Here is a 26,820-nt window from a genome sequence, read left to right on the forward strand (position 1 = left end):
CAAAATGGCTAAAATGAAAAAGATAGGCAACACTAAGTGCTGATGAGAATGTGGAGCAACTGGAAACCTCATACATTGCTGGCGGGAATATAAATCAGTACAACCACTTTGGAAAACAGGTTGGCAACCTCTACAAAAGTTAAATATATGCACACCTTATAAACCAGCAATTTCCGTTAAGTATATATCCAACAGAACGTATATATATGTTGACCAAAAAACACAACGTTCAAAGGAGCACTATTCTTAGAAAAAAACAACCCAAATGTCCATCAACTTAAGAAAAGATAAATAGTGGGGCACCTGGGTATTGCAGCTGGTTAAGTGACCGACTCTTGATTTTCACTCAGGTCATGATCTCAGGGTTGTAAGATTGAGCCCTGAGTTGGGCTCCATGCTGTGTGTGGAGCCTGCTTGGGATTCTCTCTCTCCCTCTTCCTGTCCGCCCCCCCCCACCGCCAACCCACTCACGCGCTCTCTCTCTTAAAAAAAAAATAGTGATTTGTTTATGCAACGGAATACTGCACAGCAATAAAAATGAACTCTGCCACATGCGTTAACATGGATGAATAACGTAAATAAAATGTAGATATAAGAAGGCCAGAAGAAAAGTAAAAACCGTATGATTCCACGGGGTGCCTGGATGGCTCAGTCAGTTAAGTGTCTGACTCTTGTCCCACCTTGGGTTCCATGCTGGGCATAGAGCCTACTTAAAAAAAAAAAAAAAAAAAAATTAAAGTCTTTGTCATCAAGGTAGTCTTTTCAATGGAAGAACTGCATTCATTGTCTTAAATATTTGGGACGTAATAACCTTTAAAAAAATCAGTTGGTTACTAAATGCTTTTCTCCCTTTCTTTCCCAGTGGAATGAAACAGTTGAGCTTTTTCGTGCTAGGATGCCTTTACGGAAACATCGCTGTCGTTTCAAAAGTTATGAACGTTGCTTCACGGCGGCCGAAGCTGTGGATTGGCTGCATGAGCTCTTGAGGTGCAGTCAGAACTTTGGCCCTGAAGTGACCCGCAAACAAACGGTTCAGCTGCTGAAAAAATTCCTCAAGAATCATGTTATTGAAGACATCAAGGGAAAATGGGGTCAGGAAGATTTTGAAGACAATCGTCACTTGTACAGGTAAGCGTGACAAGTTTACCCTGAAGGGGAGGACCACAGGGAGGACAACTGGATCTGGTCAGTCTCTTGAAACTTCCTCGTGTGGAATAATCTCTCTTGTCTAGTGGAGTGATGCTCACACTTGTGATTTGTTGAGTGAAGAACCACGTGTGTTGTTACGATAAACCTGTTGCAATGTTCTTGGGTCCGTAGAGCGCCCCCTAGCCGTGTTTAGTTGCAGTGACTTTTCAGAAAGGACATCTGTTCATGCCTTTTGCACACCTGGGGGGAGGGCTACAGGGGTTCTCGGGAATCTGAAAGGGTGAAAGAGCAGCTCTGGGGTGGGCCTTTCTAGCAGCGAGAGGGTTGTATTCACGGGGTTAGTGGCAGAGTGGGTCTGATCTTTAAGCACATCTCGGGGCCTGTATGAAGAATTGTGCTAGAATTCCCTGATGTCTTAGTTGAACCCTGGCAATGTATGTCCCTGTTCTCCAAAACATGTTTTGGTGCTCATGTTTTGGTGCTATTTTGTGATGGGACACTTACCACCTGATGATCCAAGGAAAATATGCATGTCTCTCTGCTCGGACTTTCCTTTTCACTACATGCTAGGCTGTTTTATTGCTGGAGGTGGCAGTGTGGCGGCGGGGGGCTACCTAAGCTTCAGGGACTGGGGGAATATTAAAGAGGAATGAAGCTGCACGTGTCCTGAGAAGAGAAAGTGTTGAGTTATCGACAGAGAGACCCCCCAGAGGGCTGAGAACTTGAAGGGAAGTTAAAAGAAGAAATGGAGAATATGGACCCTTAACATTTGCTTTCTTTTACTCTGAAAGACAAATGAAGAATGCTCTTACAACACATTTAGTGAGGCAGTTTGGGGCCACTGAGCCCCATGGCTTTGAGCAGAGAAAAACCTGTTTATTCCTCCCTGAACCATTTCTTTGGCTCCTTTGTGGGCTAGCTGCTAGGAGAGGTTGCAGAGCAGTGTGAGGGTGACCTCCAACACCAAGGCTAAGACCAGACATTGCTGCATGTTTAGCATTGAGCTGCTTCTTCTTCTTCTTCTTTTTTTAAGATTTTATTTATTTATTTGACACAGAGAGAGAGAGAGCACAAGTAGGGGGAGCAGCAGAGGGAGAGGGAGAAGCAGACTCCCCGCTGAGCAGGGAGCCCGATGAGGGGCTCGATCCCAGGACGCTGGGATCATGACTTGAGCCGAAGGCAGACGCTTAACTGACTGAGCCACCCAGGTGCCCCAGCATTGAACTTCTTTGTAGAATTTCATTGGCAGTCTTCAGGTTCCAGATATCAAGATTGTCATCAGGGCAATTCGTTGTCTCTCCATTTGGCAGTTATTTCTGGCTTGCTCATCCAACTTTTAAGTAGGATCTTGGGTGATTTTGGCTTATTCTGAGACTATCGTGTTTGTTAGCATCAGGCAGCGGGGACTCTAGCCCTGGTTCTGCATGCCATACATCATGGGGAATTCTCAAGTGATTATTTCTCTTGAGAAACTGTAAGTACTTGTACCCCATCACAACTTAGCTAGAACACTTCTAAAAAATTCTCTGGATGAGTAACTTCCAATCTATTCTGTTGTGACCTTAAATGGGGGTAACATCCATTGTGTCCCAGGAGGCTTTTCAGAGTCCTCGGGGGAGGGAAATCGGAGCATGCTCTAGGAGCTAACCATCCAGCACTGTCAGAACATGCTTTGTGTCACTATGAAGCCTTAATTGTGTGTCCCCCTTTAAAACATCAAGTGCACAGGCAGATTACATTTGTCTATTAAATAATGATTTTCCTTTCACCTTCTGTAATACCTGTGAATCATAAAGGGAGCAGGATTTTCTTCTGTTATTTACCACCTGAAAACTCTTAGCTTTCCATTTTCCTGGGTGAAAGTTCTGTACGCTAACTACTGATGTTTGCCAATTTCTCAGATTAATCTAGGATGAAATCTATGTAGATAGGTAAATCATTTGTTAGGAGCCTGTGCCTTGAATTGAGAATGAGCTAATGAGTGTGGAGGCAGCTGTTGGATGCATGCAGCTTCTGGGACTGGTGCTCAGGATCCTCACACCTGCGTGCTAGGGCTCCAGGCAAGAGTGGGGGTCGCCGCCCTGCCTGCTGTCCTTCTAGCTGCTGTCCTGGTAGAATAGGACTGCTGCCGCATTATAATGGAAATAGATGAGTGAGATTAGGACCTAGAGGCAGGTTAAATTTAAAAATAGATGGAGAATGTGCTACGGTGAGCGCTGTGAATTGTGCAAGACTGTTGAATCACAGATCTGTACTTCTGAAACAAATAATGCAACATATATTTTAAGAAAAAAGAAAAAGAAGAAGATAACAGGAGAGGAAGAAAAGGGGAGTATGTCAGAGGGGGAGACGAACCATGAGAGATGATGGACTCTGAAAAACAAACTGAGGGTTCTAGAGGGGAGGGAGGTAGGGGGATGGGTTAGCCTGGTGATGGGTATTGAGGAGGGCACATTCTGCATGGAGCACTGGGTGTTATGAACAAACAATGAATCATGGAACACTGCACCAAAAACTAATGATGTAATATATGGTGATTAACATAACAATAAAAAAATAAAAAAAAATAGATGGAGAGCCAGTGAGGTGGAGAAATTCCAGAATGTGCTTTTAAATATCAAGCTTTATGGGGGGGGGGCCTTTATAAATAGTATCGAAGAGGCTGGAATGGCCAGCCGAGCGTGCTTGCTGGCATGTAAGGAACTAACGTAATCAAGGGCCTATGATGTGCTGACATGTCACATTATCGTCATTTAACCCAACATCTGTTGATACAGTGTATTTTCCTAATTTTAAAGATTAGGAAGTTAATAAGGCCAAAGCTCCAAAGTCCCTCAGCTGGACTCAAAAAAATGAATCCTGACCAAGAAGAGTCAGGATTTGAATTGAGATGCCTGTGTCTGAAGCCTGTCTTCTTACAGTATGCTATATCACCTCCATTTCCACAACATGAAGTGGACTTCACTTGAACACACATTAATAAACAAGAAATATTTGGTGTGGCCAACATGTGTTTATATACTTACAGAATTCCAGCGATGTCTTAAGTACTGGGTAATACATTGAATGATCAGCCGTGTTCAAGAAGTTGTCAAATAAGGGAATAAGGTAAACGTCATCAGCCTAAGCACTTATAAATATAGCAGTGGGTGGGTGGTTTCTTGGGTCTATGAGTTAAAGAAAGCTACACGAAATACCGAAGGCTCTTAGAGCATTTTTTAAGGACAGAAACACACACAGTATGTGTTGAAGAATTTTGTAACAGAAATTGAGTTAAGCTTTTATTTTAGAATGTGTCCAATCTTATTTCTAGTTTTATTTCTTTATTTTTATTTTTTTAAAGATTTTATTTATTTATTTGACAGAGAGAGAGAGTGAGAGAGGGAACACAAGCAGGGGGAGCGAGAAAGGGAGAAGCAGGCTTCCCGCGGAGCAGGGAGCCCAATGTGGGACTTGATCCCAGGACCCTGAGATCATGACCTGGGCCGAGGGCAGACGCTCAACGACTGAGCCACCTGGGCGCCCCTTCTTTATTATTTTTTTAAGGTTTATGTATTTATTTGACAGAGAGAGACACAGTGAGAGAGGGAACACAAGTGGGGAATGGGAGAGGGAGAAGCAGGCTTCCTGCGGAGCAGGGAGCCCGTTGCAGGGCTAGATCCCAAAACCCTGGGACCTGGGACCTGAGCCGAAGGCAGATGCTTAACAACTGAGCCCCCCCAGATGCCCCTTATTTCTAGTTTTAAAAGACTATGTGTCATGTCTCTTCTGTGACTACATTTACATTTGTTAACCATGATTTTTTTTATCAAGAGTCAAAGAGATAAGTATAGAAAATAGAAGGAAATAGTGAGTTTTGGTGTTAAAGAAAGGGAAGCCAGATCCCAATATCTCAATGTCCATAATAGTCAGAGAGGTTGCAGAGAAGTACCCAGAGCTAGTTACTGAACCTTGTCTTTCCCGTTTCTAATGCCACTGTCTGGGAAGAGTTCTGAATTTGCTGCTCCTGAAGACTGTTTTAGATTTCACTGAAGGCTCTACATAGTTGAGCCAGGTGCTGTCATCTGTGTCTAACACAGTTTCCTAGTCCTACACCTACACCAAATATACATAACCAGAGTTATGTGTATTTGTATAAGAAGTGTCAGTTTATAAAGCAGTTTCCCTTCCGTGATCTGATTTGATCTACATGGCAACCCTTGGAGGTGGACAGGGTGGATATTACATCTAAAGAGAACCAGATGCTTTTCTCTTTGAAACATCTAAACCAAATACCAGGAACGTTCTAGTTAAAGAAATTCCACACTGATTGAATCTGTCCATTTACATATGTGAACAGGCAATTATAGAGTATTTAAACCTATAGTAATGGGTTACCTAAAAATTGAAGTGCCATTATGATAATTGCTTGTTTGGATGATTTAATGAGGAAAGCCATTGGCCAAGGTAGATCTTTAGGAGGATGGGGTTCCTGGTCTGGTGAGACACCTAGCCCTTGACCTGCTCTCATTACTGATGCTAGCTAGCTGTGGTAGACAGTGGAAATTGGGAAGGTGTTTGCGGTTCACAGACAGGAATTCATTGGCTTAGGTTTAGCGGTTGAGTCCCATGTGTAGGGGACCATTTTCTTTTTATTTTCCCCCTCTCCCTGTTCCCTTTTTCTATTTCCTTCTTTTTCTGTGTTTCTACTTCTTTATGTGTGTCTCTCTCATGCTTCTACTTTTTACTTTTTTCTCTTCAGTTCACTCTTTCTCTCTGTTCCCTTTCCCTCATATTTACCTTTTTTCCATCCTATTTCCATAATACTGATTTTAATTTGAAACTAGAAGTTTTTATGTGGATATTGTCAGCTCTATTGAATAATGGTACTTTCACGTTCTTAATTTAAAAAGAATCATGCTGCCCAGTTTTAAGACTTGTACATAAAGCCAAAATAATGGAGACTGTGGTGTTGGTAAAGGGATAGACGCCTAGACTGGAGGCTGGTTCAGAAACGCACACAAATATGGCCGTTTGGTTTTTGACGGAGGTGTAAAAGCAATTTAAAAGAAAAAAAGTAGTCTTTTCAGCAAATGTGTTAGAACAATTGGATATATATCCTCTATTTTGCAAAAAAAATGAACCTCAAATGTAAACCACATACTTTATGCAAAAGTTGATTCAAAGTGAATCATAGATTTAAATGTAAGACTATAAAAATTTTACAGAAACGGCAAAAAATCTTTATGCCCTGGAGTTAAGCAAAGAGTTCTTAGACATGACACCAAAAGCATAATTCATAAAGGAAAAAACATGATAAATTGAACTTGATCAAAATTAAAAGCTTTTGCTGTGTGAAAGACACTATTAAGAGGTACAGATGGGGAGAGAATATTTGCAAACCACATACATGACAATGGACTGCTCTCAAGAATATGTAAAGAACTCACAAAACTCAACAGTTACAAAGAGCCCAATTAAAAAATGAACAGAATACTCGCTTGAAAAGATGTTTAACAAAATTAGCAGTTGGCTGGGCGCCTGGGTGGCTCAGTTGGTTAAGCGACTGCCTTCGGCTCAGGTCATGATCCTGGAGCCCCGGGATCGAGTCCCACATCGGGCTCCCTGCTCAGCAGGGAGTCTGCTTCTCCCTCTGACCCTCCCCCCTCTCACGTGCTCTCTCTCTCTCATTCTCTCTCTCAAATAAATAAATAAAATCTTTAAAACAAAAATTAGCAGTAGGGAAATGCAAATTAAAACATACCACTATGTGTCTATTGGAATGGCTAAAATAAAAATTCTGACAATATCAAGAGCTAGAGAGGATGCAGAGCAATTGGAAATCTCATCTATTGCAGGCAGGAAACTTGGATTGTTTGTCACTTTGGAAAGCAGTTTGTCATTTTCTTTTAGAGTTGAGCATATACTTACATATGCCTCAGTATTCCCCCTCGGCATTTAGCCTGGAAAAATGAAAACCTGTTTTCACCCAAAAAGCTTGTGCATGAATATTGATAGCAGCTGTATTAATTGCCAGTAACTGAAGACAAACCAGATGTCCTTCCGTGGGTGAATGGATAAACAGTTTTACATCTATACAGTGGAATGCCACGGTGTGTGCAGGGGTGGGTGGTGGGTGGGTGGGTAGGTGGGGTTGACTATAAAGTCAGAGGAGGAGATTTGGGGAATAATGGAACTGTTCTGTTTCCTGATTGTGGTGGTTATACAAATGAATATGTGTGTTAAAATTGATAGACTTTTGTACAAAAAAAAATCAATATTACTATATGCTAAAAACATTTTTTTAATGCTGGAGATTTGAAAGTCTCTGTACTTCTGGTGAAAGAAATCTGAATTTACATTGTTTAGGTATGTGGCTCTTAAGTCACATTCTGTGGCCCTGGGAAAAGTTTTTCATGAACCTTTTGAAGGTAACAGTTTTAGGACCCTCACCTTCAAGTTCATGGACTATTGGCTCCCTCTAGTGGGCATCCTTATTTTTATAGTAAACTCAAAATGTGTGTGTGTGTGTGTGTGTGTGTGTGTGTGTGTGTGTGTGTGTGTTTTAAATTCTTCTCATCGTATCTTGGGTTGTTGTCCTGTGATAGTTGGATATGTTTCTTAGTCTTTATCAGCATCAGTTTTTCATCTATAAAATGACAGGGTAGCCGAGATCTTTAAGGACTTGTAAAATTCTAGACGTTTATGATTCCAAATATTGAATACTTACCACATGTGTTTGTCAGTCTAAAGCAGTGAAGGAGATAAAAAAGAAATATAACTGGATTCTCTTATTCCCTAACTTGGCATTCTCTTTAGAGACAGAGTATACATATACGAAAAAGGTAAGTAGCAGAACCAAGGTGTTATTTAATTAAGTAACCCAAATGACCTGGAACAAATAATAAATTAGAGTTAGCTACACTGACAGTCCTTATGTTGACACATCTATTTTGTTTGAGTGGCATAGTGTTTTTAGTCACTAAAATTTTTTCCCATCTCATTTTTATTTTTCAATTTTGGGTATTTTGTGAAGATAATACTTTAAAATTTACAAAGCATAAAAGAATATATGCAATGAAAACTCTCCCTTCCCCATCTCTCCTCCAGCTACCCAATTCCTTTCCTCAGAGGCTCCTAATATTAATAGCTCTAACACAGTGTCTTAAAAAATTGTGAACCTGAAGGTCTTTAGATGGGGTAAATCTACTGGAGTTACCACGCCTTCCACTGTTCCTCTCCATTATACCAGACCATACCATGATTGTTTGTCTCCCTGGCCAGTGCAGGAATTGTGCTGGTGACCTGCTCGGTGTGGACTGGAGTGTTTTGAGACCTCATGGAGTAGGAGGTGGAGGAGTTCAACCTAGGTCCTGGGAATGTGGTAGGATCTGGAAAATGAGAGGGGATGGGAAGGGAGAGAGATTTCAGGTGACAAGGATAGCAAGACAGAGGCTTTCGGTCAGAAATGCATAAGTGGGCTGTACTGGGAGAGGAGAGGAGACTGGCCTGGCTGCAGTAGTTTTAGGTCAGGAAGTCATGGGGATAAATTTGGTGCAATTTCTTAAATACCTGGTTGTGGATAGACTTTAATTTTTTAAATTCATTTTCAATTGAAGTAATATAACATTATATAATGTTATGACATATCTTGTTATGCTAGTTTCAGGTGAATCACATAGTGATTCGACAGTTATATATATTACAAAATCCTTACCACAATTAGTATAGTTATCATCTGTTACCATACAAAGTTATTACAATATTACTCATTAAATTTCATATGCTGTACTTTTTATCATCATGACTTATTTTATAACTGGAATTGTGTACCTCTTAATCTCTTTTACATATTTCACCCATTTTTCTATTCTCTCCCCTCTGGCAAGCACTGGTTTGTTCTTTGTATTTATAAGTCTATTTTTGTTGTTGTTGTTCATTTTTTTGTTTTTAGATTCCATATATATGTGAAATCATATGGTATTTGTCTTTCTCTGTCTGATTTATTTCACTTAGCACATACCCTCTCGATCCATCCATGCTTTTGCAAATGACAAGTTTACATTTTTTTTAATGGCTGGTAATATTCCATTCTTTTTTTCTATCTATCTATCTATCTATCTATCTACCTACCTACCTACCTACCTCATATCTTCTTTATCCGTTCATCTATTGATGGACACTTGCATTGCTTCCATATCTTGGCTATTATAAATAATGCTGCTATAAACATAGAGGTACATATATCTTTTCAAATTAGTGTTTTTGTTTTTTTCAGGTAAATATCCTGAAGTGGAATTACTGGGTCATATGGTAATTCTATTTTTAATTTTTTTAAAAGATTTTATTATTTCTTAGACAGAGAGAGTGGGTGAGAGAGAGAACACGAGCAGGGTGAGGGGCAGAGGGAGAAGCAGACTCCCTGCTGAGCAGGGAGCCCAATGCGGGACTCGATCCTGGGACTCCAGGATCATGACCTGAGCCCAAGGCAGATGCCCAACCGACTGAACCACCCAGGCCCCCTATTTTTAATTTTCTGAGATAACTTCATACTGATTTCCACAGTGGCTGCATCAACTTACATTCCCAGCAACACAGCATGAGGGTTCCCTTTTCTCCACATTCTTGCCAACACTTGTGATTTCTTGTCTTTTTGATTCTAGCCATTCTGATTGGTGTGAAGTGGTATCTCATAGTTTTGATTTGCATTTTCCTGACGTTGAGAAATATTGAGCATCTTTCCATTTGTCTTTTGGCCACCAGCGTGTCTTCTTTGGAAAAATGTCTCTTCAGGTCCTCTGCCCCTTTTTAATTGGATTATTTGTTTTTCTGCTGTTGATTTGTAGGAGTTCTTTATGTATTTTGGATAGCAACCCCTTATCAGATATATCATTTGATATGTATATTTGAAAAAGGCCACTCACTGAGAATGTTGATGGTGGTTCTGTTGATGGTTTCTTTCGCTGTGCAAAAGTTTTTAGTTTGATGTAGTCTCAATAGTTTATTTTTTGCTTTTGTTTCCCTTGTCTGATTCCTGAGGAGACATATCCATAAATATGTTGCTGTGGCCAATATCCAAGAGATTGCTGCCTATGTTTTAAGAGTTTTTTCTTTAATCCTTACCGAAGTTTCTTTCCTACGAATTCATGATGCCTTGTGATTATCATTAATAGGGAATGGAGCATCATCAGTTGAGAATCTGGAAAATCAGGGAACATTGCTTATTGAATGCTCCCCTGAGAAGAAGAGAAAGTTTTTTTGGCCAGAGAAGGTAGATTGAACCGGAGTGGTTCTTAAATATTGTTGACTTCGAAACAAAATGGTAACGATCACATAGGCATCAAACAGATTTTCTCAGTTAACCCTATGCCACAAGTCCTGAGAAGAGTGGGGCTTGGCTTGAGATGCAGGCTGTGAGAGTGGACTTGTGAAAGTTGTGGAAAGGTGGGGCATACCACTCTCTGAATTTGATAAGCTTGTAAACTAGGCATGGGAGAGGCCGGACAGGTGTTTTATGGGAGTGTGAGAAAGCAAAGTCTGTCTCAGCATTTTTATGTACCCGGTGTCCTGTCAGCATTTCACTTGATTGATACATTCTGGCTTCTTAGCGCTGTTTGTTAAGATCCCTGTTAATTCGATTCTCAGGTACGCTGCTTCTCCCTGTCCTCTTTTGGTCCCCTTTTCCCTTCTCAGGCATTAGGGAGCCCCTACTATTTTGCCAGGCACAGCACTAAACACTTTGGATGCACGACCCATGCTTTGAAGACTTCCAGTTTAGTTAGGAGGACAGTTAGGAGGACCAGATAAATCCAAATTCATTGTCACGGATGCTGTGATTAGGGTGTTGTGCTGTAGGAGGACTGAGGAATCAGCTCTGCTTGTGTAAGTCAGAGAATACTTTGCTCCAGAGGTGACACTTGGGTTCAGTCTTGATGCATCAGTCGGTGTTTGCCAGGCAAGGAAGGGAGAGAGGTCAGTCAAGGTGGAGGGAGTTGTATCTAAAAGCAGTCATCGTAAGTGGGCTTGGAGGATGTAAACACTTGCTGGGTGTCATTGCATGAGTGGTGGAAGACAAGGCTGGAAAAGAATTTGCTTTTATTTGTGTCCCCCATACCCAGCACAATGCCTAGTATTCATTGAGAAAGAAGTTCAAAGGTTAGTAAGCAAGGAGTTCCCTTTTTACTGGTTTGGAGTTAAGCAATAATCACTCCACCTATTCCTGAGTTAGAGTGCCTCATTCTTTTCCCACATCGAGTGAGCTGTAGTTAAGTATAATAGGAAGTCAGTAATGGAAGGATTGTAACAAACACACAGGATTTGGGGTGAGACAGGCCTGGGTCTATGAGTTCAAGCTCTCTGAGAAGAAAAGGAGAGACCACAATGGGGCTGGATATAAAAGGAAATTAATGTTAAGGTTTGGGGTGCACCTGGAATGGATAAAGGTGAAGGGAGCAAGGGGTTGGGTGGGCCTTCAGACTCTGATGCAGGTCTGACCTCTGGGAAAGACCCCAGGGTGCAGTTCTGAGAAAGTCTTGACGAGGCGAATGGGGACAACGGTTCCTTGCTAGAGGAGTCCTGTTCTTCTGGTAGAATTGGCTCTGCTCCAGTGCCCACCCTGTGCTCACCAGTGTGCTGCAAGCATCATGGTGAAGTGTGAAAGATACAGTGGCTAGAGACTTTCGGCTGTCCTGGAGGCTGCTGGCCTCTTGAAAGATGTGAACTGTGCACCTCCATGCTCGGCATAGTCCATCACTTGTGCTGCACACATCTGCTTCTCCGTACATGCTCATGGGGCTTTCTTCCTGAGGCAAAATCCAGGAGATGGAAATTACTGGGAAGGATACATCCCCTCTCGCTGCAGCCAGTCTCATGGGTACAACTGGTCCTCATCTTCTTTCTTCCTGACTTGCCATTGTAAATTCCCTCACCCTCAACTATCACCTAGGCCGGCTTACCTACTAGTGTGACCCCAAAGTTCATTCCTGAGTGTGTCCGAACCCTTGATAACCACACACTTATCAGCCTAATGCTTCTGTACATGCCCACTCACAGTTACAGTGGGACAAAGAAGTATCAAGAGGGGGCACAGGTATTCCTGCCCTCATGGGGTAAGAGCAGCCCACCCTCTTGCTGGTCAGGATCTGGTCCTCCTGCTGTGAAGCGGTTCCTCTTCTTGTCTGCTGCTCCCTGTCACAAGGAGCCTAAAGTGCCCTTGCTGTGTCTCCTGGCAAGAAAACATGTGCGGCTCTTTTGGGTGCAGGACCTCTCACTATGGAGCCAGGAGTTGTGGGGGTAGGTCACTGGGAGGGATGCTAAGTAGGGCTGTTCTTACTTCCACTCCTTGATCCTGGGCCATGTATTCTTGTCAATATAGGAAACAGCACCATATAGAGTCTTCTGACTTAATTCATTTACTATTCCATTGTCCTGTGTGTCCAGCTTGTCTCCAATGCAACACTGTTTTGATTACTGCAGGTATATTATAACTCTTGAAATCAGTTAGTGTGAGTCCTCCAACTTTGTTATTTTTCAAAATTGTTTTGGCTATTCTAGTTCTTTTGCTTGTCCACATAAATTTTAGAATCAATTTGTGTATTTCTATAAAGATTTCTGTCCAGGACATTGGGGAAGGGATGTGCTACGGTGGGCGCTGTGAATTGTGCAAGACTGATGAATCACAGACCTGTACCCCTGAAACAAGTAATACGTTATATGTTAATAAAAACATTTAAAAAAAATTTCTGTCAAAATTTCAATGAAGTTGTGTGGAGTCTGTAGATCAGTTTGGAGGAGATTTGACAAATTAACAAATTTGAGTCCTCCAAATCATGAACATGGTACAGTTCTCATTTCATCTAGGTCTTTAACTCCCTGCTGGGTTATGTAGCTCTATGTGTACAGACGGTGCACAGATTTTGTTAGATTTAGATCTGAGTCGTTCATGTGTTTTGGTGTTACCGTAAATGGTGGTAGTTTTCTTTGTAAATTTGCACATGTCTTTAAGCTCTAGATATTTTATACATTTTCTTCTGTTGTAAATGGAATTTATTTTCTAAGTAGTTATTGCTAATAAGGTAGGAGTGTCTTTGAGACCAGAGCACATCTCTCCCCTCCTTAAAAATACTCATTTGATCCTTTTATCATAATGGAATCTTTGTTGTTGTTGTTGTTTTATTTAAATTCAAGTTAGTTAACATATCATGTAGCATTGGTTTCAGGAGTAGAATTTAGTGATTCATCACTTTCATATAACACCCCATGCTCATCCCAAGAAGTGCCCTCCTTAATGCCCATCACCCATTTAGCCCATTCCCTGCCCACCACACCTCCAGCAATTCTCAGTTTGTTCTCTCTAGTTTGGAGTCTCTTATGTTTTCCCTCCTTCTCTGTTTTTATCTTATTTTATTTTTCCTTCCCTTCTCCTCTGTTCATCTGTTTTGTTTCTTAAATTCCACATATAAGTAAAATCATATGTTATTTGTCTTTCTCTGACTTATTTCACTTAGCATAATACCCTCTAGTTCCATCCACATTGTTACAAATGGCAAGATTTTATTCTTTTTAATGGATGAGTAATATTCCATTACACACACACACACACACACACACACACACACACACACACTACATCTTTATCCATTCATCTGTCGATGGACATTTGGACTCTTTCCATAATTGCACTATGTGCCCCTTCAAATCAGCATTTTTGTATCCTTTGGATAAATACCTAATAATACAGTTGCTGGGTCATTGGGTAGTTCTGTTTTTAACTTCTTGAGGAACCTCCATACTGTTTTCCAGAGTGGCTGCTCCAGCTTGCATTCCCACCAACAGTGCAATAGGTTTCCCCTTTCTTTGTATCCTCACCAACATCTCTTGTTTCCTGAGTTGTTAATTTTAGCCATTCTGACCGGCGTGAGGCAGTATCTCATTGTGGTTTTGATTTGTATTTCCCTGACAAGTGATATTGAGCATTTTTTCATGTGTCTGTTAGCCATCTGTATGTCTTCTTTGGAAAAGTGTCTGTTGATGTCTTCTGCCCATTTCTTAACTGGATTATTTGTTTTTTGGGTGTTGAGTTTGATAAATTCTTTATAGATTTTGGATACAAACCCTTTATCTGATAAGTCATCTGCAGATATCTTCTCCCATTCTGAAGGTTGCCTTTTAATTTTATTGATTGTTTCCTTTGCTGTGCAGAAACTTTTTATCTTGATTAGGTCCTAATAGTTCATTTTGCTTTTGTTTCCCTTGCCTCTGGATATGTGTCTAGTAAGAAGTTGGTATGGCCGAGTTCAAAGAGGTTGCTGTCTGTTTTCCTCTAGGATTTTGATGGTTTCCTCTCTCACATTTAGGTCGTTCATCCATTTTGAATTAAGTTTTGTGTATGGTGTAAGAAGTGTCCAGTTTCATTCTTCTGCATGTGGCTGTCCAGTTTTCCCAACACCATTTGTTGAAGAGACTGTCTTTTTTTCATTGGATATTCTTTCCTATTCTTTCCTGCTTTGTCAAAAGTCAGTTGACCACAGAGTTTTTGGTCCATTTCTGGATTCTCTCTTCTGTACCATTGGTCTATGTGTCTCTTTGTGTCAATACCATACTGTCTTGATGATTACAGCTTTGTAATCCAGCTTGAAGTCTGGAATTATGACGCCTTCCACTTTGCTTTTCTTTGTCAACATTCCTTTGGCTATTCGGGGTCTTTTCTGGTTGCATACAAATTTTAGAATTGTTTGTTTTAGCTCTGAAAAATGCTGATGTTATTTTGATAGGGATTGCATTGAATGTGTAGAGTGCTTTGGGTAGTATAAACATTTTAACAATATTTGCTCTTTCAATTCATGTGCACGGAATTTTTTCCATTTCTTTGTGACTTCTTCAATTTCTTTCATATGTGTTGTATAGTTTTCATCATACAGATCTTTTACCTCTTTGATTAGGTTTATTCCTAGGTATCTCATGGTTTTTGGTGCAATTGTAAATGGGACCGATTCCTTGATTTCTTTTTCTGTTGCTTCATTATTGGTGTATAGAAATGCAACAGATCTCTGTACATTGGTTTTATATCCTGCAACTTTGCTGAATTCATGTATCACCTCTACGAATTTTTTGGTGGAGTCTTTTGGGTTTTCTACATAGAGTATCATGTCTGTGAAGAGTGAAAGTTTGACTTCTTCCTTGCTGATTTGGATGCCTTTGATTTCTTTTGGTTGTCTGATTGCTGAGGTTAGGACTTCCATTACTATGTTAAAACAGTGGTGAGAGTGGACATCTCTGTCTTGTTCCTGACTGTAGAGGAAAAGCTCTCAGTTTTCCCCCTTTGAGCATGATATTAGCTGTGGGTCTTTTGTATATGGCCTTTATGATGTTGAGGTATGTTCCTTCTATACCTACTCTCTTGAGGGTTTTTTTTATCAAGAAAGGATGCTGTATTTTGCCAAATGCTTTTTTCTACATCTGTTGAGAAGATCATATGATTCTTGTCCTTTCTTTTATTAACGTGGTGTACCACGCTGGTTGATTTGTGGCTATTGAACCACCCCTGTAGCCCAGGTATAAAGCCCACTTGATGGTGGTGAATGATCCTTTTAATGTACTGTTGGATTCAATTAACTAGTATCTTGTTGAGAATTTTTGTATCCATGTTCATTAGGGATATTGGTCTTTAATTCTCCTTTTAGTGGGGTCTTTTTCTGGTTTTGGAATCGAGGTAGTGCTGGCCTCATAGAATGAATTTAGAAGTTTTCCTTCTATTTCTATTTTTTGGAACAGCTTAAGAAGAATAGGTATTACTTCTTCACTAATGTTTGGTAGAATTCCCCTGGGAAGCCAGCCAGCCCCGGACCCTTGTTTGTTGAGAGATTTTTGGTTACTAATTCAGTTTCTTTGCTGGTTATGGGTCTGCTCAAGTTTTCTATTTCTTCCTGTTTCAGTTTTGGTAGTTTATATGTTTCTAAGAATTTATCCATTCCTTCCAGATTGCCCAATTTGTAGGCATATAATTGCTCATAATATTCTCTTATAATTGTATTTCTCCGGTGTTAGTTGTGATCTCTCCTCTTAAATTCGTGATTTTATTTATTTGGATCCTTTCTGTTTTCTTTTTGATAAGTCTGGCTAGGGGCTTATCAATTTTGTTAATTCTTTCAAAGAGCCAGCTCTTAGTTTCATTGATCTGTTCTACTGGTTTTTTTTTTTTTTTTTTTGGTATCATTTATTTCTGTTCTAAAGTTAATAATTTTCCTTCTCCTGCTGGTTTTAGGCCTTATTTGTCCTTTTCCAACTCCTGTAGGTGTAAGGTTAGGTTGTGTATTTGAGACTTTTCTTGCTTCTTGAGGAAGGACTGGATTGCTATGTACTTCCCACTTAGGACCGCCATTGTTGCATCTCAAAGGTTTTCAACTGTCATGTTTTCATTTTTATTTGCTTCCATGTATTTTTATTTCTTCTTTAATTTCCTAGTTAACCCATTTATTCTATAGTAGGATGTTCCTTATCCTTTATGTATTTGTGATCTTTCTGAATTTTTTTCTTGTGGTTGACTTTTATAGTGTTGTGGTCTGAAAATATGCATGGTGTGATCTTAGACTTTTTGTATTGGTTGAGGCCTGGTTTGTGACCCAGTATGTGATCTATTCTGGAGGATGTTCCATGTGAACTATTCTGCTACCTTAGGATTAAATGCTCTGAATATGTCTTTTAAGTCCAGTTGGTCCAGTGTGTCATTCAAAGCCACTGTTTTCTTGTTGATCTTCTGCCTAGATGATCTGTCTGTTGCTGTGAGTGGAGTGTTAAAGTCCCCTGCCATTATTGTATTATTATCATTGAGTTCCTTTAAGTTTGTTATTAATTGATTTATATATTTGGCTGCTCCCAAGTTGGGGGCCTAAATATTTGCAGTTGTTAGATCTTCTTATCGGATAGACCCCTTTATTATGATATAGTGCCCTTCTTTATCTCTTATTATTCCTTGGTTTAAAATCTAGTTTGTCTGATATAAGGATTGCTACTCCAGCTTTCTTTTGATGTCCATTAGCATGATAAATGGTTCTCTACTCCCTCACTTTCATTGTGGAAGTGTCTTTGAGTCTCAAATGAATCTCTTATAAGCAGGATACTGATGGGTCTTTTTTTTTTTTTAATCCATTCTGATACCCTATGTCTTTTGATTGGAGCATTGAATCCATTTACATTGAGAGCAAGTACTGATAGATATGAATTTTGTGCCATTGTATTACCTGTAAAGTCGCTGTTCCTGTAGATTGTCTTTGTTCCCTTCCAGTCCTTGTTGCTTTTGGTATCTCTTTCCCACTCAGAGTCCCTTTTAGTGTTTCTTGCAGGGCTGGTTTAGTGTTCATGAACTCCTTTAGTTTTTGCTTGTCTTGAAACTTTTTATCTCGCCTTCTATTCAGAAAGACAGCCTTGCTGGAAATAGTATTCTTGGCTGCATATTTTTCCCACTTAGCACATTGAATATATCATGCCATCCCTTTGTGGCCTGCCAAGTATCTATGGACAGGTCTGCGGCTAACCCTGTGTGTCTGCTCTGTAGGGAAAGGACCTTTTGTCCCTAGCTGCTTTCAGAATTATCTCTTTATCTTGGTATTTTGCCAGTTTGATTATGATATGTCTTGGTGTTGATCTGTTTTTGTTGATTTTGAGAGGCATTTTCTGTGCCTCTTGGATTTGAATGCTTGTTTCCTTCCCCACATTAGGGAAGCTATAATTGGTTAAGATAAATCTTCTGCCCCTTTTTCCTCTTCTTCTGGGACTCCTATGATATGGATATTATTGGGCTTTGTGTAATTGCTGAGTTCCTTAGGTATATTCGTGATCCAATAGTTTTCTTTCCCTCTTCAGCTTATTTTCCATAATTTTATCTTCTATACCACCTATTCATTCCTCTGAGTCTTCCATCCTCACTGTGATTACATCCACTCAGTTTTGCATCTCAGTTGTAGATTTTTTATTTCAGCCTGACAAGTTTTTAGGTCTTTCATCTCTGCAGCCAGGGTTTCTCTGGTGTCTTCTATGCTTCTTTCAAGCCAGGCTAGTATTCTTATGACTGTTCTAAATTCTTGTTCAGATATATTGCTTATGTGTGTTTTGATCAAATCCCAGGCTGTGATTTCTTCTTGATCTTTCTTTTGGGGAGACTTCCTCCATCTTGTCGTTATGTCTGGGTTTCCATCTTTTGCATATTATGAAAGTTATGTTTCCTGCTCCTGAGAGTAATACTCTATTAAGAAGGGGTCATAGACTGTCCAGGGCCTGGCGACTCAGGAAATGTTTCTAGTGTATGCTGTGTGGCCTCTGTCATTGTGTTTTGGCTGTTCTTTCCCAGAGGTCAGTCCTTTGCAGAGTTCCTCCTTGCTTGCAGTGGGGAGTGTTTGGACCTTTAAGTAGGTGTGCTTTGATTTGTTTGTTAAGATAGTTTGATTAAAAAAAAAAAAAAAGCCTGATCCAAGAAAAAAGGAAAAGTAACAAAAAAGGAAACAAAAAACTATAAGCCTGATTCTGGAAAAGAAAGAAGGAAAAAAGAAAAGAAAAAGAAGCCTGATCCAAAAAATGAAAAAAGGAAACAAAAGACAAATGGACACAAAACTATAAGCCTGATTCCAAAGAAAAAAGGGGAAAAAATACAAAAATTCAAAATACAAAATACAAGAAAAAAGGAATGGAAGGAAGCCTGGTCCTATTTCTACCAGAACTGAAGCTGACGCTTTGAAGCATTCTGTGATCAATAGACTTGGTACATTCAGGAGCATGGTGGAGGGAGGGGGGCGGAGCTGTGTTGGGCTTCTGAAGCGGAGGCCCAGCACCCTGGCTCACAGTCAGACCTGCCCTAGTAAAGACGCCTCTGCTGGGCCCAGGGGAACAGGATTTGGTCTAAGTGACTCTAGCCTGCACTGGAGGCCTGTGTGTTTTCTCTGAAGTCCCCCTGTGCAGGTGGGTGGGGTGGGGGGTGGTAGAAGACGGCATCACCCTGTGCTCTCCTCCCCAGAGAGGGAGGGAGGGTAACTCATGGCAGACACTGTGCAGGGGGCCATCCCAGAAAAGCAAACAGTCTCCCCTCCTGTGTCCCAGGCTTTCGTCAGATTCCTGCCTTCAACCTCTCTGTGGCGGTTGCCACAGTTCCCCTGTGTTTTATCTTTGGCTGGGGCTGGGATTCAAAACGCCAAATCTTGGGGCTCCTGGGTAGTTCAGGCGGTTAAGCGTCTGCCTTTGGCTCAGGACCTGATCCCGGGGTCCTGGGATCGAGCCCCACATCGGGCTCCCTCTCCCACTCCCCCCCTTGTGTTCCTGCTCTCGCTGTGTCTCTCTTTGTCAAATAAATAAATAAATAAATAAAATCTTAAAAACAAAAAACAAACAAACAAAAAAACGCCACATCTCTAAGGACCAGGCAAGGCGCAGACCTGCTCTCCTCCCGCGCCTGGAGGAGGGCCTCGCTCGCTGTGCCAGGCACCGTCCTGTCCCGGAAAAGCAGTGGCTCAGTACTCCCACAGTGGCTGGAGTCTGGTGAGCACTGTGAGAGGCCGGGACCAGGTTTTCTGCCCCCTGCGTGTGCTGTGCCTCTGTCCCCTGCTGGTGAAGGGCCGCTCAGTGCCTCCTCGGGGACCTTCTGTCCTTGGAGGGGCAGAGAGACGGAATACCCTCTTCCAAATGTACTCCAGGAGGGGGAGCGATCTCTCCTCTTATGACCCAGGGGATCCCTGCCCCAGGGCCCATTGTGCGAACGCTCTGTGCTGCTCTCCTCTCCTGCTCGCTCCCTCTCCCCCTGACTTCTCTCCATGGAAAGGGCTCCCTCCCTCCCTCCCCACTTCCGTGGCACTGGGGCTTTTCTCTCCCCGCCCGCCCACCAGTTCACTTCTCTGAACCTTGAATCTGCCACGTTCTCTCCAGTTATGCTGATTGTTTTCTGAATGCTCAGATCGATTCCCTGTTGTTCAAAATGAATGTTGTTGATCAGCTCTGTTCAAGTGTTGAGGCCGGTTCAGGGTACCCCTACTACTCCACTGTCTTAACTCCTCCTCTGCTAATGCCATCTTTACTCGTGTGGGATAAGAAACGATTTCTGAGGTCAGAGAGGTCAATCATTCCTTAATTTGGCAACTTTTTTTCCAGCTTTATCTTTTATTCTCCTCCCCTCAGACACTTTATGTTCCTGATACATTTTCAAGCAGTATGGAGAAATATAATCATTTGCAGTTTTTCAGCATTTACGTGATATGGTATTATGTACCACCGTTGGTCTTGAACAATATGTTGAGTGGGTACAGAGCCCAGTGGAACCCAGCCAGTTGCTACAGGTTTGCCCGACCCAGGGCTTTCTTGGGAACCAGTCTCAGAGAGGTCAGCTCCTATAATAATCACTGTCAGCCAGGCTTTTCTTCTACAGAGGCTTAGGTTTACTAAGGCAAGGAGGCAGGCTGGCAAAAGCTGTAGACGCTGCAGATTTCTACTGATGCTAAGGAAACAATTTTAGCATATATTGTGGGAAGAACTTTGTCTTTGCATTTTGTCACTTATGATTCACATTTATTAAGATTTATAAACTGTTTTCCTTGCTGTTTAGATGCCTTAGAATATTTTTTATTGATTAGGTAATAAATTATAATTTGTTTCAAGTAAATTCATCAGAGGATAGTAATTCCGAAATGGTTTATTTTTTTAAAGATTTTATTTTTAAGTAATCTCTACACCCAACATAGGGTTCAGACTTACAACCCTGGGAACAAGAGTCGCATGCTCCATTGACTGAGCCAGCCAGGTGCCCCAGGAATGGTTTATTTTTAATTGCTTTTTTCCAACCCAAATTTGGCAAGAGGTGACAGTACGACACCTGGATTGTTGTGTTGGGTGATTAGCTCTGGCTGATTCCTTTTCTGGTCTCATTTTATTCAGTGTGCAACTAGATCATTTCTTTTTTTTTTTTTTTTTAAAGATTTTATTTATTTATTGGACAGAGAGGGAGACAGCGAGAGAGGGAACACAAGCAGGGGGAGTGGGAGAGGGAGAAGCAGTATCCCCGTGGAGCAGGGAGCCCCATGCGGGGCTCGATCCCAGGATCTTGGGACCATGACCCGAACCGAAGGCAGACGTTTAACAACTGAGCCACCCAGTCGCCCCACAACTAGATCATTTTAGGGGACTTTATAATTTTGGAATTCATGATCATAATGTTAGGATTTAATTTAGAATTCTAAAAGCAAAAACAAATGTAGTACACTAGAGGGAGCTCTGCTCTTTTAAATGTTCTCATTTGTATTTAAAAAATATATCTTGTACAAGAGTGTATACACTTTGTCTGAATGATTTATATAAGAATAACAAAGTCGATACCTGTTTACTGACAATTTGCATCATCTTCTCCAAGAGATCATCAATATCCTGCCTTCTGTGTTAATCATTTCCTTGCTTCTCTTTATTGTTTTAACACTTATGCTTGTATCCTTAAGCAGTGTATTGTTTTGGCTTTTGAATATATTTCAACTGATCTTTATATAACAGATATCAAAGAGTATGTATTCTTCACTGATTTGTTCTTTTATTTCTCATGAGTTTTGAGATTCATCCATGTCGATGTATATATAGTTACACAATTTTCTCAGCTACTTTATATTCTATCAGTATACCACAGTCCATTTATCTGTTCTCCTCCCACTGGAGATTTGGGTTGCTTTCTGTTCTTTGCTTTTATAAACAAGGCGGCCATGAGCATTTATGGACATGTCTCCTTTTGCACACGTGTAAGAGTTTCTTTAGGTTACCCAGAGTTACATAAAGTGGAATTAGTTTAGAGGATATTGCACGTTCAACTTTACTAGGTAACGCTAAAGTGTTTTCCATAGTGGCTACACTAAGTTTTATCCCAGTAGTAGAAAACATTTAATATTGACTGACTTAATTTTTCACCAATCTGGTAAGTGTGAAATGCCTGTGATGTTATTTGATTACTCATGGATCAAGTGTTTTTGTATGTTTATTCATCATTTCTGATTCCACATCTGGAGATGCCATCATGTCTTTGGCCTTCTTCTATAGGATTTTTTTTTCTTACAAATTTTTAGGAGTTTAAATATATATATATTCTGGATATTAATCCTTTTTGTCAATTATTTGGATTGCAAAGATCTCCTGGTTTTGTTTTTTTGTTTTTTTTCATTTTATTTATGGTATCTTGACAAGCACAAAGGTTATTTATTTTTTTAAAGATTTTATTTATTTATTTGACAGAGAGAGACACAGCGAGAGAGGGAACACAAGCAGGGGAAGTGGGAGAGGGAGAAGCAGGCTTCCCACCTAGCAGGGAGCCCGATGTGGGGCTGGATCCCAGGACTCTGGGATCGTGACCTGAGCCGAAGGCAGACGCTTAACGACTGAGCCACCCAGGCGCCCCAGAAAAGTTTTTTTATTTTAATGTAAAGTGAATATGTCAATCTTTTTTTATACTTTGTGGGTTTTGTATCTTGCTTACCTGGGGTTCTTTCATTGCTGAAAGTCAGAGAGATATTTTCTTATATCATATTCTAAATTTAATGGTTTTACCTATGATTTTTATTCTTGGTATGAATTTGAGATTGTTCTGGTTTTCTGTTTTTGAAAAACAACCTGCCTCAAACATGGATGGCTTAAAGCATTTTATTCTGCTTATGGTTTTTGTGTCAAGAATTTAGAAAGAGCTCATCTGGCAGTTTGCCCGTTACCCATAAGGCACTAGTTGGGTTACAAAATTCACTTTCAAGATGACTTCTTTCTCTGTTCACGGATGTAGTTGGTGCCTTTGTGCTTCTTGGCCCTTCTCTATTTTTACATGGGGTTTTGTCCTCTAGCACATCTTCACATGGGTTATACTTTTTGTGGCATGATGGTCTTAGGGTGGTCACTTTCCTTACATGGTGGCTGGCTTCCAACCATTCTTGGTCATGTCCCAAGAATGAGCATCCCAAAAGCAAGTATTTCCAAAAGGCAAGAAGAGAAAACTGCCAGGTAGCTAAGAACTATGCCTAGAATTGGTAAAGCATCACCTCTGCCATGTTCTGTTTATCAAAGCAATCACAGGGATTGCTCACATTTAACGGGGTAGAGAAATAATCTCATCTTGTTGAGTTTTTGACCTCATCAAGGTCACTTTGGGGAAGAGTCTCATTGGGGAAGGTTGGGCAATGCTGTTGTGGCCATCCTTGCAGAATGCATTCTGGCTACAGTGGCATTCATTTGCAAACTACATTCATCCCCTGCATCATGACTCCCCAAATATATCCCATTATGGGGTCACATAAAGCAATCACAGGCCCATAGCACTTCTAAAATGCAGTTGAACATATGTCTGCCATTCCTTGATTAGGGCATAGTTCTGCTTCTTGTGAGTGATTCTGCATGGTTCCTGGCTCTTCCTCCTGGAGTCCTGGCTCTGCATGCTTAGTCATTTTTCCTTTTCCGTAAGAGATGGCCCATGTTTGCAGAGGAATAGCTTTCTCATATACTTCCTGGTTAGTGAAGCTTGAGATTCTTGACTGTTTTTTTGCATTTTAAACTGTTTGATTTTTAGTCCAAGCGGGTGGTGATTCTGCTAGTATTATTGTCTTAAAAATACTGTGGCTTTTCTATGAATTTTATTGTGGTTTATTCCATTAGACAAAAGTCTTGCATATGTCTTTGAAACAGGCTCTTTTTTGCCTGAGCTGCTTATGAGTCTGCTGTGGTCCAACACCTTCAAAATTCTTACACTCTTAGTTTAACCAAGATGGTCTGTAAGGTACTGCCTTCAATCTTTTTGAGGTTATAATAAAAGTCTTTTTTTAAAATGTTTTTGTTAATATATAACATATTATTTGTTTCAGGTACAGGCCTGTGATTCATCAGTCTTACACAACTCACAGCGCTCACCATAGTGTATATCCTCCATGATGTCCATCACCCAGCCACCCCATCCCTCCCACCCCCCTCCACTCCAGCAACCCTCAGTTTGTTTCCTGAGATTAAGAGTCTCTTATGGTTTGTCTCCCTCTCTGGTTTCATCTTGTTTCATTTTTCCCTGCCTTCCCCTATGATCCTCTGTCTTGTTTCTCAAAATCCTCATATCAGTGAGATACTTATCTTTCTCTGTTGACTTATTTCGCTTAGCATAATAGCCTCTAGTTCCACCAGCATCGTTGCAAATGGCAAGATTTCATTTTTTGATGGCTGCATGATATTGCATTGTATGTATATACCACATCTTCTTTATCCAGTCATCTGTTGATGGACATCTAGGCTTTTTGCATAGTTTGGCTATTGTGGACCTTGCTGCTATAAACATTAGGGTACACGTCCCCCTTCGGGTCACCACATTTGTATCTTTGGGGTAAATACCCAGTAGTGCAATTACTGTGTCGTATGGTAGCTCTATTTTCAACTGTTTGAGGAACCTCCATGCTGTTTTCCAGAGTGGTTGCACCAGCTTGCATTCCCACCAACAGTGTAGGAGGGTTCCCCTTTCTCCACATCCCCGCCAACATCTGTCATTTCCTGACTTGTTAATTTGAGCCATTCTGACGGGTGTGAGGTGGTATCTCACTGAGGTTTTAAATTTGGATTTCCCTGATGCCACGTGATGTTGAGCACTTTTTCATGTATCTGTTGGCCATGTGGATATCTTCTTTGCAGAAATGTCTGTTCATGTCTTCTGCCCAGTTCTTGATTGGATTAGTTTTTCTTTGGGTGTTGAGTTTGATAAGTTCTTTATAGATTTGGGGTACTAGCCCTTTATCTGATATGTCATTTGCAAATATCTTCTCCCATTCTGTCGGTTGTCTTTTGGTTTTGTCGACTGTTTCCTTTGCTGTGCAAAAAGCTTTTTATCTTGATGAAGTCCCAATAGTTCATTTTTGCCCTTGCTTCCCTTGCCTTTGGCGATGTTTCTAGGAAGAAGTTGCTGCTGCTGAGGTCGAAGAGGTTGGTGCCTGTGGTTCTCCTCAAGGATTTCGATGGATTCTTGTCTTACATTTAGGTCTTTCAACGATTTTGAGTCTATTTTTGGTATAAGGAAATGGTCCAGTTTCATTCTTCTGCATGTGGCTGTCCAATTTTCCCAACACCATTTGTTGAAGAGACTGTCTTTTTTCCATTGGACATTCTTTCCTGCTTTGTGGAAGATGAGTTGACCGTAGAGTTGAGGGTCCATTTCTGGGCTCTCTATTCTGTTCCATTGATCTATGTGTCTGTTTTCGTGCCAGTACCATACTGTCTTGATGATGACAGCTTTGTAATAGAGCTGGAAGTCCGAAATTGTGATGCTGCCAGCTTTGCTTTTCTTTTTCAACATTCCTCTGGCTATTCGGGGTCTTTTCTGATTCCATACAAATTTTAGGATTATTTGTTCCATTTCTTTGAAAAAAATTGATGGTATTTTGATAGGGATTGCACTACACATTAAATGTGTAGATTGCTCTAGGTAGCATTGACATCTTCACAATATTTGTTCTTTCAATCCATGAGCATGGACCATTTTTCAATTTCTTTGTGTCTTCCTCAATTTCTTTCATGAGTATTCCTTTTTTTTTTTTTAAGATTTATTTATTTATTTTAGACAGAGAGAGCACACACATGAGTGGTGGGAGGAGCAGAGGCAGAGGGAGAGAGAGAATCTTCATTCAGGCTCCCTGCTGAGCGCCAGAGCCTGATGTGGGGCTTGATCTCATGACCCTGAGATCATGCTGAGCTAAAATGAAGAGTTGGCTGCTTAACCAACTGAGTTACCCAGACGCCTCAGTAAAAGTCTTTTATAGCTACCTGCAGCTGCCCTCAGACCATGTTTTACTAGAAACATCTTGAATTTGATATTGATCTTAAGGCCATTTTTACTTTGAGAACCTTTTCTTGGGGTTGAGATTTGGGGATGAGAAATAGTTTTGTTTTTGAATCAAGTCATGGCTCCTTTGTAGTTCCTCTAGATTATGATTAAAAACTGAAGTGGTCCTTTTTTAGTTTATCTCTGTCTGTCCATACCTTGTTATTGAGGCTAAAAGAAACCAGTTGGCACTTTCAGCATTCATCCTGGAAAACCCCTTTTCCAGATCCTCCTTTTGTGTTTTCCATGTCTCGACAGGGGAGTTTTGACTGAAATTGGTGCCACTATGCAACACGGATCTTGTCTACAGCCTTCAACCACAACTTCCTCACAGCGCTTCCAGGCTTCCCCTAACAAGTCTCCCTGAGCTCTCCGGCCTCCACTCACTGCCTGTTCTGATAGAAATGCCCCAAATTTCTGTTGAGCTTCTCTGTGGTTGTGTAACAAAACTAGGCGCCAACATGGTGGCTACAAACAATCCTTGTTATTTTTACATAATTTTGTGGGTCAGGAAATTGAGAGGAGGTCTTAGCTGGACGTTGCCTGGGCCTGCTGAAGCCGGAACATCCACCTCCAGGATGACTTCTGCATGCCCAGGTCTGGAGCTGCGGTGCTCCTTGACCTCAGTTTCCTTCCATGCAGTGTCTCATCTTCCAGGGCTTCTTTTTGTGGCTTAGGCGTCTCAGCATGCTGCTTTTGAGGGCGTGGCCCCTCTGTACGTGATGGCTGGTTTCTAAGAGGGAGCTTGGTGAGCGGAGTGGGAGTTCTCAGAGGCAGGAAGTGCATTCCAGGCTGGTTAAGGGCTAGTGCCCAGAACCGGCACAGTCTCACTCCTACCATCTTCTTTTTTTTTTTTT

General features: G+C 41.0%; 1 protein-coding gene across 1 annotated transcript in view; it reads left to right on the forward strand.

The window, feature by feature from the left end:
- Nucleotides 1-26,820, forward strand: part of DEPDC1B (DEP domain containing 1B) — a 90,113-nt gene that overhangs the window by 8,185 nt on the left and 55,108 nt on the right. The window contains exon 2 of the mRNA XM_025892416.2: nt 863-1,128. Coding sequence (XP_025748201.1) covers nt 863-1,128 — 266 coding nt within the window. The remainder of the gene's footprint in view (nt 1-862; nt 1,129-26,820) is intronic.

This window comes from Callorhinus ursinus, unplaced genomic scaffold (genome assembly GCF_003265705.2).
Source record: "Callorhinus ursinus isolate GAN/ISIS: 27379988/994484 unplaced genomic scaffold, GSC_fseal_2.0 scaffold23, whole genome shotgun sequence".
NCBI lineage: Eukaryota > Metazoa > Chordata > Mammalia > Carnivora > Otariidae > Callorhinus > Callorhinus ursinus.